We start from the raw sequence: 16,716 nt of genomic DNA on the forward strand, positions 1-16,716 counted from the left end.
CACGAGTTAGTAGTGAGACTGGAAAAATTGTATGAAAATCTTTGTTTGTTTAAGGCCACTCAATTTTTTCCATTAAATTTGTAAGTAAGCGTAATTAAAAGGAACACCAAAGCATATGTAAAACAGAAATGTATGTTTGGAGCACTTAATCCTCCAACTTTTGTTCAGGGTATGAATGCCTGTTTTGGATCTAATTTCAAACTTTACTCTGTTGTGTCTCTCCTCTTTAAGGATGCAAATAAGACAAAAGAAAAGCCTACTTTTTTATACAATGTACATTAATTTAGCCTAAGAGAGGTATAAATGCATAATTATATATTGAAATACATTTTAACAATTACCTGTAATTGTTGATTTAATCAGTACTGTGGCTCAATGAGGCAGTTCTCAATATCTGCAGCTGGATGTTCATTGGTGGTTAATGAATGTTTGTGTTAATGGATTCCAGGCACTGGAGGTACCACCTCATGAGGACAGCTTATGCCAACCAGCCACCTGCACTCCAGTGGGGTGGACCTGGACTCTCCTGTGGGTGCAGTGTGTGTTTGTGGCCATAAGCACACAGGTACTCTGAATCACAGAGGTGCTGAGATGGTGGTTTCTTGCAACCTGCAAACCCAAGAAGTCTCATGATTGTATAGGCAATAGAGCAGGCTCGCTCTCTGTACTGCAGTACTGGATGATCCCTCACGTCATTCTAGTGACTGTCTTGTATGTTACATAGCATTTGGCACTGAGCATCATTTTCAGAGTAATGATTCTTCCATCGTTCTGTACAGTTTGCTGCTAGATATGGATTTGAGCAAAAGGTTATATTGCTCAAAAGTATTTACCAAGTGTCTTTCTTTCAGATGGAACAGAGCCTTTTCTTCAGTGTCTGGTATAATGTTGTGTTTTGGTTTTAGGAGAAAAACAGTGTTGAAAACACACGGATGTTTATAAGTACTGCTAAGCAGTGTTGTACAGAGCCAAGGCCATTCTCACTAAAGGGCTCAAGTTGCTGGGAGGGAACAGAATCAGGACAGCTGACTTAAACTGACCAAAGGGATAATTCCATACCGTATGACATCACGAGAAAGAAGTTTTGAAGGGAGTGGGAGTTCATCTTGCTCTCTCCCACTGCTTGAGGGGCAAGCTGGGCATCAATCGAGGGGTGGTGAGCAATTGCTTGCGCATCACTTGTTATATACATTCATGTGTATATATTTGTCATAATTATTATCCTTTTCCTTTTCTCTTAGTAAATATTAAGTCTTAGTAAACAGTATTATCTCAAACCAAAAGTTCTACTTTTTTTTTTTTTTTTTTTTTACAATTCTCTCCCCCATCCCACTGGGAAGAGGAAGAGTGAGAGAACAGCTGTGTGGTGCTGAGTCACCTGCCAAGTTATACCCCAGCAATCGACCACACAGACACAAATACCTGGTCTTTAGCTGCTCCAAACTGGCCACTCAAACTTAGTGGAGGATTTGATGGCAGACTCTCTTTCTGCCTAATTCTCATCAGTAGGTCCGCCTCTGCATTGGGCGTTTCATATTGTTAAAGGTATGAGGTTTTGTAGTTGGTTCCTCTGGTAGATCCTGCATGGTGCTTACGTGCTCTAGGAGTTGTTTGTGCCTTTGAAATTCTAGATTGTAGTGCCTCCATACATCTGAAAATTACAGATGCTTCTTGGTGTTTTTGCATCTATACAATTTTTATTTTATTTTATTTTATTTTAGTTGATACTGTGAGCTAGTTCTATGTCTTTAAGAAATGTAAGAACTGCTGCGATGAGGAGCATAGGAAATCCATAATGAAGTTTGGGAGTCTGCATTTGACTAGTTTGAAGCTCAGGCCAAATGCTGATTAAAAGCAAAAAATCAAAATATCACACACCCTGTTTCTCTGCAAGTATTATCTATCCTTTGCACAGATACTGTGGAGGCAAACAAGATCTTATAGTAGTCACCTTCATGCTTTTGTTGAAGAAGAGAAAGAGGAAAAAGCTTCCCCAAAACATAAGTTTAGAGTCTTCAGCCCTTTGGCTGAGCAGCTTGTTGCTCAGCAGATGCCTTGCAGTGAGGTGGATTGCTGCTGCCTCTGGATTCAGTCTGTTGGGACAGCAAAGCCAAATCTGTTCCTGTTTCTTCAGAGATGCTGCAAGTTGTCTTCCCATCAGAGCAGCAAGTTACAAGATAGGTCTTGCTCTGTTGGAAGGATACCTACTAATTTTAAATTAATATCTTGAAAGTCATTTGAATCCAGATGACTTATTAACTTCATCCTTAGCTGAATCTAGAGTAAATTAAAAAAAAAAATCAGTTTGGGTATCTGTCTTTGAATGTCTGAAAAGCTTTTGAGCTTTCTTCCCCGTTGTCTTCACATTTCTGAAGGATCTGAATTTACAGAGACTCTCTTATTTACTTCAAGAAAGTTTGAATGTAACTTGCTTCTTATGTTTATTATGCAATTTTAATATGTTACTAATAGATATTTAATTCAGACACAATCCGCTTACAGTCTGGCCCTTTTACGTGCTACATGCCTTTCTTCAGTACCACACATGTCCATGTATTTCAAGAAGAGCTGGATGATACTTGTATGAGGTCATCGTATTGTGTTTCTTATTGTCATGGATTCTTGTTGTGTGTCTCATCAGCTTATTTTACCTTCTTTGTAATCCTCCCTTATTCAAGGCAACTTTGGTGGTCAGTGCTCCATTGCTGACTTATAAATTTCTGTTGCTTCCTCTGTAAAAGAAGCACAGGCAGATTTCTTTTTTTTTTTTTTTTAAAGATGTGATATATCACAGCCAAAGCACAGATACAACATGTGGTCTTACAGTACCCAATGAAGCAAAACCTGCAGGTGTTATATGAATTTGGTACCATATATGAAGCGGGGTGGATTAGCACTAAGCCCCTGTTGTGACTTGTGTGGAGAACATGATGAAGAGATATGAATTGTAACCTGTGTTATTCCCAACAAGAACACAAAACGTGACTTTGTCAGCCAGTGATAATAGGAAGAGGAAATTCAGGATTGACTTCTTATTAGAAATCAGGGAGCTATCACTGGTTTATGTTTCCCCATCTCAGCTTGGGCCTGTGTGAACAGGTGGGTGAGCAACTGACTTGCGTGAGGCTACCCGAGCACATAGGAACTCTCATACATGTCCAAGTTGCCTGTTTCTCTGTGCTTTTACAGATCTGTGTGTGTGTTGATTGCTGTCAGCTTCCAAGAAAATTGCCTGCCAGAGCCTTTCCTGCCATTCTGCTAGCTGCTTACGCTGGCTTTGGGGCTTGAGAGGGATGAGGGCTTGGTGGCAAAAGTTAAGTCTAAAGCAGTCAAAAAGGACTGGTCTTTATCACTGTCTTGTGAGATTGCATACTGCTTTCTGGTCTTCTTGAAACATTTCCTTGCAAATGTCATCAGGAGTTACTTATTTTACTTAGTTTTTCATTCCTTACCCCTTATGTGAAGCTGAGTACAAGAAAAATTGAAATGAATTATTGAAAAGAAATTAAAATGAAATTGTAAGGCTGGAATTTTAACGCGCTTGGCACAAGCAGGCTGCCTTGTGGATCCTAGGAAGTGAAAAGCAGCAATAAGAGCCAGTGAGCAGCTGCTGGATTTCCCCGTGGGTGCAAGGGGATCGCCAGGCAGCCTGAGTGCCCCGAAGCCTCTGCCCCCGGCCTCATGTCCCTGCCACGGGTGGGCTGGAGGAGCAGGAGGAGGTGGAGGAAGAAGAGGAGGAGGAGACATGGTGCTTTCGCTCCCGCTGGCTGCATGGGCTGGGGCAAAAGACAGGAAAAAAAAGGAGGAGGGGAATAAAAAGTAAAGAGAAGGGGGAGAGAGAGAGTGAAAGAAAACGAAGCCCAGCTTCTGCCGGTGCTGCTTGGATTGGATCTGGTTTGAGTTTCCTCTCTGCTGGCTTATGCAGCAGGAGAGGAGGAGTGGGGGAAGTAACTTGCTCGCCGCCCTTCCTCTGGAGCTGAACAAACGTGCTGGGGACTGTGCCGGCGGCAGCTGCCCGGCTGCACTGCCTTGCAGCCTGTTGCTCTGAGTTACTAGAGAACTGCTTGGACTTCTCAAGAGCCTGGAGGAAAAAGCCACCACTTCACAGACCCGCTTAGTTGCTCAGTGCCTATAGACTTGACACGTTTTTGTTTTCGTTTTTCCTAGGGAATTCTTTTTTTTTTTTTAATTACTTTTCTCCCGTCTCTCTCAGAACAGCAGCTCCTTGAGTGTGTGGCATTGAAATCTCTTGCCTTATTAACAACACTGGGAGATATTTTTTCCAAACGTTTTCTCCCTCCTCCTCTTTTCTTTTCCTTAAAAAAGAAAAAAAAATCAAAATCAAAAGAAAAAATATAAGCCTTCTGGGGGGAGGGGAGATGATCGTGCTGATGTGGAATAAGTGCTCCTGCTGTCTCCTCTTACTAGCCGCGGTCCTGATCGTGGAGAGCTCCCAGCTAGACAGCTCCAGCTCCAAGGTGAACTCCATCAAGTCCACCCTGATGGGGGAGGCTCCAACTCAGGCAACCAACAGATCCGCAGGCATCCACCAGGGACTGAAGCTTGCTAGCAGTAAGAAGGGGAAAATGCTAGAGCAGATAAGAAAACCTCCCAAGCACTATCACCGGCAAGGAGAGGTAGGACATTGCTTCATTGCTCAAGTGTCTGTCCGTGTGCGTGCTATATGCAAAGAACTGCTAGTCTCCCTCTCACGTTGCTTCCAAAGCTTTACTGTGTTGCATTAATTAACTTTTTCAGGGTTGTCTGGCACGAGATAATATTAAAATAGGTGTTAGGAACTGTGAGAGTAGTCATTGGAAGGTCTTAAACCTTTAGTTTTTATCTGTAGGATCAATAACTGATGAAAGAAAGAGTAATCCAATGAAAATCATCTTTAGTATCTCTTTGTCTGCCTATAGCTGGAAGTAAAGGAAGAAACTTCTTGTTAACTTTCAGACAATAAATGAGCAGAATTTTAAATAGATGAGGAAAATCTGAACACAAGGTGAAAAGATGTTTCTTGTGGTGAAGCAAATTTGCTTCTAAAAATCTTACCTAGTAAATTAATCTAAGTTAATCTCTGGTATCTTTCCCTGTGGTGAGAATGAACAGGCATTCTGTTCCGGCGGTATGGCTTAGGGCATGTTTTATATTTGCTTTATATGATAGAAAATAAATTCTGGGTTTCTTGTCCAGTACGCACTCCATTGGTTGAGGAAGTTTTATTTAGTTATAACCAATTGGGATAGGTGGTGAGTTGCGGTCTTGAATATGAAGTTTGAGTGTAAAGAAAAATAAAAGATCATAGCAACTTTGGAAAAAAAGCAAAACCAAAATTGGACTTGGTTGTGAATTATCTTTCCTCCAAAGCCTACCTTGAAAATAGGAGAGCCTGATAGAAAACATTCTTTATTTCTGATAAACTAAAAAGCAGTATTTTAAGCTGTCAATCCTTATTGATCCTCTAATTCTCTTCCATCAAGCCTCAGCTTGGATGGTATGAATGTTACTCATTTGTGATGTTGAAGGAGTTAGACTTCTCCAGAAAATACAGTTTTTATACTATTGGGTATTGTTAGTACCTGAAAATACAGCTGCTTTTCATAAACAACAAGCAGCGTAGCAGCAAGAAAGCTGCCAGCATTCAGCACTAAAAAGGCAAAATACTCAGTGCCCGAAGGGTCTCTGTCTTGCCTACATCTTCCTTAAAACAGCAGAGAAGCTGCAAATTCAAATGACCCCTGAATTTGTTACATTTCATATCAGCTTCCTAATAATTGAACGTTAGCATTTGGTTCTGTGTGCAGGCGTAATAATAATAATGATGGTAGTTTTTGTTTTCAAACATGGTAAATTTGTTTTTAAACTACTCTGAGCTTTCTTTTCCCTAGCCACTCAATTGTTTTATAATTCACCCAGAATTTGGTTGCATTTCCTTACCTCTGAGCAAAGTTTAGTAACAGATGCTGTGCTCAAGTTTCATATTACTGAAGTACTGCACTCTTTCCTTGTGCAGATTGTAATAAATATCATGCTAAATCACCTTGAGGAAATACAGGAGCATGGCATGCTTTCTTTTACATTTGCCTTGTTTTTTCTTTTGTTTGTATTCACCAAAAGTCAGTACATAGGGCCATTTTCGCACTAAGCGTTACCTGTCTCATGTGTTTCAGTGCAGGTCCTTGTGGGGCTGTGCTGTGCAGCCCACTCACAATAGGTAATTTTGCCTTTTGGAGAAGTCTTGCCATCTTTCTCTGAGTGCAACATCCTAATTTCTTGAGCGTATATTTATCGCAATGATGAGGATGATTGGGTATAATTTACCTAGCTTCTGGAAAACAGGGTGCACTGACCACAACTTACATTTGTAAGGTTTTGCCCGTGTAAACATGAATTGTTTGCCATAGATTTCTAGCTACTGGCACAAACTCTCAGGGTATACTTCAAGCCAAAGAAAGCATTTTAAGTGTCTGTAATCCTGGAAGAGGTGGCACACACATTAAGATGTCCTGTATGCAGCGCTTGCCGTGAGTTTACCTGAGGAAGCCTCTCTGTGCTCTTCTTCCTCAAGCAACTCTCTGAGGATTGGTGGCTGTGGCTCCTCAGGGAGTGAAGCCTCACCTCCTGTCAGGGTTGTCGATCGTGATTCCTTTTTCTCTACCTGGAACTGTCCCCAGGAGCCGTGTGCTCTCACACTGCTGTAGATCATGAAAACGACTCAGATTTATTTGCAGTAATTGAAGGTATTATTTCCGATCCTCCACCCTGAGGCAAAACAATTAACATAGAATTGCTGCAGAAGAAAAAATAAGTTACTCGTGCTACAAGACTTAATTGTTGGTGTTGCTTCTAGTTGCCGGGTTGGTAAGCCGCTGCATTCTTTACAGTGGTGTGACACATGGTTTCAACCAGGACATGACATTGTAATAATTGCTGTAAATTACTCTTTTATTAGATTAGTTATTGATTTGTTTAAGTTATGGGACTTTGCATTGAAATTTTGCGTGCCATTTGCCAAAAGAATAGAGATGTGTATGCCTTTCTTTCTAAAACAATCTTTTGCATTAATGGAATTTATGATACGTTGAAAATGGAAGTACCTTTCATATTTTGGTAATGTGAATTGAGTAATTCATAGAATTAGGAAATAATTTTATTAAGGAGTAGGGTTATGAATCTTAAAATAATAGATTTTGCAAGAGCTGCTGTGACAGCTCTGAGGTGTCTATCACTACCTGCTGATACCTGCAGTGGAAATCAGAGGACTGCCACCAAAACTGCTGGGAGCTCCACAGTCAGCAGCCTATTTGGTAGACCAACATGCTTGCAGAGGGTTTCTTTAATACGTTAATTCTCAGGACTAGGAGCAACTTGGGAGTCTTTAATCAGCTATAAATCAACGGATACAATAGTTCATGGCTTATCTGGAGTGTTGATGTATTTCAGCTGGTGGTTACAGTGCATCTACCCAGAAAAGGAAGATCCTGTGTTTCATTGTCAGGCAAAGTTCCAGTTCAAATTAAAGAAATTACTTTGTGTGAACAAAGTAAGCTTATTTGGCTTGCTGGAGAGACTGGCAGGTCAAGTGCAGATCTTACTATGACTTGTCTTTTTATATCTTTCTGAGGAATATTATTTATTTTATGTTCTTATTCCCTTACTGCCTTGGATCAGTAGAGAATGAGGAGTACTGACATGCTAAATTGGCGAGACTTCACTGTCATCGCTCTTCTTCATTTTCACTCCCATTTTCCCCTTTCTGCAGACTGCTAATGTTTTCCCATTTTCACAGAAAATCACAAGGTGTCTACAGCATGTGCACAAGAGAAGAGTATGATCAGAAATCGGAGTGTACAGTGCATGTGAGATTGTTATTTTTCAGAGGACTCAGTTCTGTATGCTGTCTGCCACCAGTTTCCTTTCACAACTTGATTTAGAGGAATGACTTTTGGGAGCAGCCAACATTTTGGTAGTTAGCCACTTCTAGAAAGTTGTCATAGATATACTGGTTACATCATCTCTCTCAATAAATAAAATGCAGTGAATAGAGCCATAAATAAAAGAGGCCAGATTGGCAGTGTTACTTTTTCTGCATGTTAGATACAACTTTTACTGCATTAGTAGGGAAAGCTCTACTGTGTTATCGTTTTCCTACGGTGACATAACCTGAAAGGAAAATGCCCATATATCATAATTAGGATTGCAAGTCATAACTGTCCATAGATTTCTTTATGGTAGCACTGTAGCAATTTCAGTTCACCACATTTCAGATTTCTTCCCTCCAGGTTGTGTTCCCTCTCTCCTCCTCCCTAGATCAGCATTGGGGTTTCCTCCTCCAGCACAGTGATGTGGTGGGCTGAGAGCTACTGAGCTCCATTTCCAGCCATTTCTCTTCTTCAACACGTAGGTTCCATGACCTATCTTTCCAAGCCCCGGCTGAAAGCCGTTCTTGCATTTCTCTTCCCAACAGGTCGCATCTCCCATTTCCCCCACCACTACATAGCTTGTTGGGTTTATGCCTCCTACCAGGATGGGCCTTCCCACTTCCCCACATGCACAGCGGGAGCAGCAGCAGTGAGGGAAGAAGTGGGACAGCCAAGAAAGGAGACGGGTATGTCTGCAGGGTGGGTGAGAGAGGATGAGGTTTGGAACAGAGAAAAAGGAGAGAAAAGCTGGGACTAGTTATAACACTACAGAGGCATGACAGACAGATACCAGTGAAGTCTTTGTGTTTCAGATGTGCTTGGCTTAATTTGATCTTTCTTTTTTACTCTTGTGCTAAGAGGCTTAAGCTCACAGAGACCAAAGCATAAAGGCATTAATCAAAAATGACTCTACTGACACTGACCTCATCTCTATCAGCACATGGACATGCATGCACTTCTTAAACAGGATGTAGTTACCCACAAGGACTTGCTAGAAAATGCTTGGATGGTGCTTTGTAGCAAGTAAAACAGCATGAAATTTAGTAATTGACTTCAGTGCCCCAAGAATGTTACAAAAGAATGTACCAAAGACACCAAAAATGCAGCCACAATATCTTGAATAGCTAGCAACCAAGACAGTATGAATTATTTCTCCATTGAATTAAAAATAAATTGATTGCAATACCTAGAAGTTACATCCAGCAATAGTCCAAAAATGAAAAAGAAAAAAGAAAAAATACCAGGAAAAAAACCCAAACCAAAAAAGCACAGGATTGCTAAATCTGCAGAGGTCACTAGAGAATGTATTCTTTGCTCTTCTTTGTGGAATCTTAGAGACACTGGCTTACTGGCAGCAGTCTTGCTAAATAGTTGAGTGGCTTGTCTCTTGATTGCAAAAATGGGATGTGGAGTATTAGCTCCTTCCTGGGTTATGCTTTGGTGCCCACTTTAATTTGTTATTGTTATTTGACTTCTTAATACAGAGCAAAAGTGCCATAAAGTGGCTTTTCTAGCACTATTTCCTACTAATGTTGCAGTAGCGCCTAGAAAATGTCTCGGGTTCTGATGCATTGCCGGTGTGCAAATACTTAGGGAAATTTAGTTTCTGTCTGGAAAGCCTGTCAAAGTCTGAGGACAACACAAAAGATGATAAAGCTCGATTACATTTTCCCTCAGAAAAATGACTCTGATCAGCACACTGTTTGATTAACTAATGCTTTGCAGATGCCAGTATAACACAAGCTTAATTTTGTCTTTAAGTATCTCAACACTGGCTGTGTCTTGCAAGCACTTTGTATGTCACGGCTTCTCAGCTGAGTCTTATCCTTCCACAGTTGTACAAGTGCATCACTCTGGAAATGCTGTTTTGGAGAAATTTAACTCCACAAAGGAGTCCCATGAAGTTCCTGCTTCTGTTTGTTTGCATGGCTCTCCTCTTCAGTTCTGTAGTTCTTGTTAGATTATATATAAAAAAATCCTTATATTATGTACGTACAAATTTTGATTTGTGGAGTACTTTCAAAGCAGAGACCTTTCCTTCCCACCTGGGCTGGAGATTGCAGCCAGCAGCATGCCCCCACTTGGCCTGTCAGTGCATGGTGCCGACAGAGTCTGCATGGCAGCCACCAGATGTTGGTACCAGGTCCAAGAAGTCAAGGTTTGTGTGATGTTTTGGAATGAGGAAGAAAAGCAGGGACTGCCTCCTTGCTTTGGCTCCACTAGTAAAGCTCCGTGCGCATTTTGACTGAGGGTTGACACTTTGAAAATCCTTGTCTTTCAACTTGACTTACATTGCATTACTGGTATCTCTGAGTTGGAACCAACTTCTATTAGATTCACATCCATGGATGTGAATGGCCTATTCGCAAAAGCCAGGAAGAGCAGATTCATTTTGTATATATTGTTTTAACGAACTTTGCTTGAAAAAGTATTTTAGAGAACATATACATTCGTCTGTTCTCTTTTGATCAAGTGTAAGATCTGCAAACCCAAACCATCACTTTCCTTCAGTGCAATGATTCCCTTTTTGATTGAATCACTAATTTACTTTCATAAAAAGCATCATGAAAAAAGCAATTTTCAAGTTGTAATGAAAATAGGTGAACGTGTGGGATTTCCAAATTGCAGAATAGTCTGCTTTTGAAAGAGCCACAAAAAGTAGAGAGAGAGAGCATGAAAATATACATGTTGTTGTGCTAAATGATGAAAGCACAGCAGTTTTCAAATGAAATAATTAGTTTTATTCATTAAAACTAGTTTTCTCATGATTGACTGAATCCATCTGTGATTTATATACTTGTGTTTGGACAGAAACAGAACTCGATTTATGAAACGGATGGATATACACACACACAAGGAATGTGGAGTTCACTCATTCAGCATCTATTTTATTCTTACTTAAAAAAAAAAAAAAAAAAAAAAGACTGGGGCAATGCTACCAAAAAAGAAAAAAAAAAAGAAAAATTTAAGGGTTGTTTCTTTCCCCCCTCAAAGTACATAAGCACATGGCTCAGCCCCTTGGGACTTTCTTAAAGCTAAGCTTTGATATGATTGAATTTTCATATGCGCAGTAATGAATCTTGGAGACATGCATCTTGCACATATGCAGTGCAAATGGCACTGCTTTAGTGATTTTAGCAGTACGCGAAGGTGGACTGCTCTGCACATGCTCGAGAATGAGGTGTTGCTTCACTATGCAAGCCCTCTGCCTCATTCTCTGTGCATCATGTAAGTGTGAACCAGGCTGTGCATGCCTCTAAAGGCGTACTCATCAGGCCAGGGAGCGAGAGGACAGGGCTCAGTTCTGTGCATTTTGGCAGCTCTCATGGAGGGAAGCAGAGACTTGCTGTCAGTGCGATCTCTTTCTGCAAGTCTTAAATGACGAAAATGGGATCTGTTAAAAGGAATTGCAAACAGAACATGTCTATGTTGCTGTGGCAAATGTTTATTCTTGGAATCTCAACCTTAAGTAGAAAGATAGAAATTACTCTGAAAGTTATGCATCTCATGAGAAAAAAAAAACTCCTTTGTTTTTCTTTTTCTTTTCTTTTTTTTTTTTTTGCAGAACAGAATAGTTTTTGGATGTTTTTTACTGTGTGTTCCTACACAAAATGGTGAATCTCTTCAGGACAGCCTGTAGAGATGCTGAAGTTTGGTATTTTGGCATAAGAGCACTCTGAAAGGGGAGAGAGCAAGTCATTTGTAAAGCCACTGATAGAAATGAAACTAGTGTAACTAAACTGTTTGGAGTTAATTGAGTTCAATTCATTTTCAGAAGTGTCAGAAAGATTTAATCTGTATCAGAAAAAGGTAGTGACAGATGTGCTGCCATCTTGTACTTAGTCTTTTTGCTTTCATATTCTTTCATCCCCTCCTTTTAGTTTGGTGGGGTTTGTTATTGTTGTTCGTTGGTTTTCTTCTCTCTCAGCACAATTCTGTTGTTTCACAGAGGACACCATGATGCTCCAGGTGGCCAATGTCAAGTATTCGAATCTGTTCATAGATATCTAAGTCCTTTTCAATTGGAGCTAGGCTCCTATCTCACATAGCTTAGTGAGGTTGCTTCCTGAAGTTGCAAATAAAAGCAGCTTTGGAGGGCTTTCTAATGCTCCAAGCTCTAAAGAAGACTCCATCTGCTCCTGTGATGGTTACATTTTCTGGTGGGTTGCAGTGCCTTCTGTGATTTTCTTACCATGGGTCTTTTCATGTGGAGCATAACACAGCAGTACTGTTGTTCATACCATGGAATCATAGAATAGCTTGGGTTGGAAAGGACCTCAAGGATCATCAAGTCCCAACTCCCCTACCACAGGGTATATGATCTCTGTTCACAGCAAGTTCTTACAGAGTATAGATTTAAAGTAGGAAAACCTCTATCCAACATGATGTAGAGCTGCAAGCAAAAGGTGGTGTTAGGGAACTTTGGGCTTGGCATGCATTTTATCTCCTCAGTGTGTCTTCAGCAGCATCTGGGTTAAAAATGGCTAAATGTTCTGTTGACCTAAGCTGGCAGGGCCAGCACAGACTTGCCTTTCTTGTTTGTTTCTTCTTTTTTGGGTTGATGGCAAAAGAGCAGAGCCTTCAACCCTTCTGGTTCATAGCGAATTTGCTTAAGACACCCTCTTGTTTTTTGTGGTAAAAATAAGTTTGTCCACTTCTCTATATTGGAGCATTAGGTTGCACAGGATACAGAGACTGAGCTGTGAGCCACCTATGTATCTTTGATAGGAGGAGTGTGGAGTGGGAACTTTTCTTCCTTCTCATGCATTGTCTCCCTGTTGCTCTTCAGGAGGGAGGGAGGGGAAGAGGAGCTGTGAAATGACCATCTCCTCATTAAGGGTGGGGAGAACAATTACATTCCTTACCAAAGAAGGAGTTCCAGATTGTGATTTGATGGTTAACATACAACATTCACATGGAGACAGTGTACGGGGAGTAACGTGAAGGGATAACAATAACGAAAGAAACAGGAAGGGAGAAAAAAACTGGCTGTCATCTACCAGGGAGCAGAGTGACTGTTTGGCAGACCAGCAAAGGTGGCACAGCTGGTATGTTTACTGATGATAAATTTGGCAGTGTTCCCAGAGATAAATACCATGGCATCATTATTGTTCTCTGTGTGGAGGGATCATCACATCCACAGCCTGTGCTGATGGGAGATATCAAGTACACATGAAGACATCAGGTGTTCCGCACTTTTGGCATAGTTGGAAAATTTTATCGGACTTCTAATTCTGAAATGTGAGTTTTTCACCCTTTCAGGTAGCAATAATAACGCCATCTGACCTACCAAACCAACTGTATTCTGTGATGTGTGAGCTAAACACTGCAGATTACTCAGTGAGGCTGAAGTTGTTCTTCTAGACCCTCTCAGTTCCTGTTACTTGCAACAAAACTAAATTTGCAATTTATATTACTCATAATAAAGTAGTTTAACCAGATTTTGGGGCAGGAAACTCTTGTGGGTCAGTGTTTAAGAATGGAAATGCTGGAAGCTGTGGGAGGACTGGGAGAAACAGGAGGTTGCCATCCATTTTCTATACCTTCTCCTGGGTGGAGGCAAGTGCTGGTGCTGCCTCGTGACTTTTTAGGGACAATGAGGAAAAACATCCATCCAAGCCAATAAGTCTGTATTTTGGTGGATAGGCTATACTGCTTAACAGCTTAAAATGTTTTCGCAATTGTTTGAATAAATACGGGGTTTTTTAAATGCTCTTCGGGAATGCTTTTAAACTTCTGTGCTTAGTTTTGTCCCCATTACTATCTTCCAGACACCCCATTCCTCACTGAGGAAATGTTTTTTTAACAACAAGAATCCTCTGGAAATTACTTTCCGAGGGGGTGCTCACCACAGCAGCTGCAAAACATTGCAACTGAACTTTAGTCTCAGTTGTTTTTTACTGCTAAAAGGATAAGTGACCAAGTGAATACTAGTATTATAGCTCTGAGAGTATTTATTAAGTATCAAATTGTAGTATGTGGTGTTGTCTAACCAGAAGATTAAGCTTTTCTCTGTGAAGATAAATTTCTCTTAGACTTTGTACCAGTTCTTGAGTTAAAATAGACTGAGACAGTCTTGCAGATCCCAAAATGTCCTGTGGTCAGGCCAACTTGGGGATTTCTTCCTTTTGAGACCTCAACTTGGAGCTTGGACAGCAGGAGCAGCGCAGGCAGCTGAAAAGAGAAGTCGCGGCTTGGAAGTCTTACTGCATGCCAATCCACTCCCCACTATGTAAATGAGTTTCCAGGGGGGCGTTTTCTGAGTGAGCTATTTTTGAGCAGCAGCATGGCTTTAGCATAGTTCAGGTTATGTTAACTGGCATTTTTGGCACAGTTTTCCAAGTAAGGAATGTGGAGTCCAGGGAGCCAAAGGAAGGATGCAGCAAAACCTTGGGATGATGCAAGCTGCTTTCTTGCATCTTTGAGCAGGATTTGCTGCCTGGTCAGGAGCTGCAGGTCTGCTCGCCTTCCCCACAGCCTCTCTGCTCCCACACTGGAGCCAGGAGAAGAAATAAGAAAGACTCTGTCCCTTTATTTTTCTAGGGAAGTGGCTAGAATATGTGACAAATAGGAAGCTCTAATTTTTTGTATGATATAAACACGTAAATTATGCTAAGTGGTGCAAAATTTCATAAGGGTCTCATATGCAGGAATTTTCAGCTTTATTAACCTATTTGTTTATCTGCGTGCATCTTGGTGTAAGCATTGACTAAACAGCAGGGGTAGACAGATCATAAGCTGAAAGGCAACACTATTACGATTAGTGAATGTGTAAGTTTTTTTTATCTTTGGATGTCATTCAAAGTGTAGGAGAATTGACTGGCTGGAGTGTTGAAGAAAGGATAGGCTGCTTGAAAGAATAAGTTTGAAAGTCAATGTTTCATGATTAGCTTTTCCTAAAGTTCCCTCCTGATTTTGCCAAACTGAGGAGCATGTATCTGGCCCAGTGCTTAGATTTAATAAAGCCATCCAGACTTTGGCAGGATGGCTTCATGATGACTTTGGATGGCTTCATTAAAAAAATATTTTAGAATTTTTAAAGACCTTAATGCATGGAGACACTTGATAGGCAGATGTTCATTTGAAATACAAGTGGGGATTTCTATTACCAGTGCACTTCAATGAACTCAGGTTACAGAGAGTTTAAATCGCAGAGTGCAAATTAGAGACACCCCTAGTACCTGAGAGAGCAGATTTTTTAATGAGCTTCATGGGTCAAGTTCTCTCCTAGCTCAGACCTTAATGTCGCTGCTGTAGGTTTCGGTTTACTTCTGTTTATTGTGGTCACAAGAACAGTGTTTTTTCTTAAACACTGTGCTGTTAAGTTTATCAGTGCAGGATAGATAAGAGAGCCTTTATTACAGGCACACATGTGCATCACAGGTGTGAAGGGAACTCTTAAACTGTTTATGAGCACACAAAGCCCCATGAACAAAGAGGGCAGAAAAGAATGTTGTCATTTTAAGGAAAAATATGTTTTAAGGCCCCGTTAAAAATAAAGCCAAAAAGGAATAGCAAATAGACTGCAGATTTTCTGTGGAACAGGAATTAGCACTCCAAAAATCTTTCATTTTTCATAAACAGGCTTGTATCACAGACAGGACAGACTAGCTGAGGTACCATTCAACACTGAAGGGGGTGCCTACTTTCAGTTGCTTTTCTCAATGAGTTACTCACAGTATCTTCCTCTGGTAGAACCAGATCAAGAGTAGGATAATAGTTTTAGCTTTTTTTTTTAGGAGCTAGCGTATTCATTGTATAAGCAGATATGAGAGTGATGTAGGAGTTCCAGGAGTGCAATTGTCATTGGTCTTACTGGGATTTACACTGTTTCTCACATGTAATGCTGTGGCCTATTTTACAGCTGAAAAGTCAACGGAAGGGTCAAGGATGCAAAAAGCAAAACCAAACTGTTTATCATCTGTAACAGCTATGTGATGGTACCTTCAATTATTCAGGAATAGCTTTCAGGTCCACTATGGGGACGTTCCACAGTGGGGACTGTTCAGTAATCAAAGCAGTGATGTAATTCACTTCTGTCCAGCACTGCTTCCCAGCAGATGCACTAAAAAATGTGGCCACAGGAACAAGCTCACACTGTCCAGAAATGCAATGCAAATGCTCCACCCTTTGTAAAATGTGCTGTTATTGCCTGTCTTAGCCAATTGGTGAACCATACTTCTGTGGAAAGCCATCTCAGAGGTTAGCTCGTAGTTTACAAATAGGATGAATTTCAAGGGGATTTGTGTACCGAACTCTACTGACTGTTTTTGAGGGAATTAGTTTGTGTATACCTTTAGGGAGTGGGGTCATGTCCTTTCCAGACAGGAGAGAAATACAGCTCAGATAAAATGGTTAGGCTGAGACTGCCTCACTGCAAAGTGTACTTGTGGAGAAGCTCTCTCTGTCATCACCTATGTACGATAATCAGAATTTGGTCACTGGAATGCTTTGTTGTAAATATTACTACATAAAAAGTTAAGTGTATATTTTCTCCTCAACAATGAAATCATGATATGAAAGATGAGTGGCATATGTCTATCTAATGTAGTAGACACTGTTCATCTGATCATTCTGTAGAGATTTCTGTCTCCGTGTAGGATAACCCTTTTCTGAAAACAGTGTAATTTGGCTTTGGTGTAAAACTCGTTGAGGATGCAAAGATGTTGCAAGCAGAGCTGTAGAGTTTCTCCTTAATGAGCCTCTTCCTGACCCACCCTATGTAAAGCAGTTGACACATCATGTGTTGTGCAGCTGGGATGGCTACCCTGGTGCATGCATCTGACTCAGG

The 16,716-nt window shown here is 40.8% G+C and overlaps 1 protein-coding gene across 3 annotated transcripts in view; it reads left to right on the forward strand.

Moving 5' to 3' along the window:
• Nucleotides 1-16,716, forward strand: part of DKK2 (dickkopf Wnt signaling pathway inhibitor 2) — a 125,230-nt gene that overhangs the window by 81,287 nt on the left and 27,227 nt on the right. For 2 of the 3 annotated variants that reach the window (XM_090138838.1, XM_031607525.2), the window contains exon 3: nt 4,429-4,637. The exons of the other annotated variant lie outside the window; for it this stretch is intronic. In XM_090138838.1, the coding sequence (XP_089994964.1) occupies nt 4,503-4,637 (135 nt within the window). In that variant the 5' untranslated portion in view covers nt 4,429-4,502. The remainder of the gene's footprint in view (nt 1-4,428; nt 4,638-16,716) is intronic. 3 annotated transcript variants of the gene reach the window in all.

This window comes from Phasianus colchicus, chromosome 4 (assembly GCF_987193195.1).
Source record: "Phasianus colchicus chromosome 4, bPhaCol1.hap1.1, whole genome shotgun sequence".
NCBI classification, from domain to species: Eukaryota; Metazoa; Chordata; class Aves; order Galliformes; family Phasianidae; genus Phasianus; species Phasianus colchicus.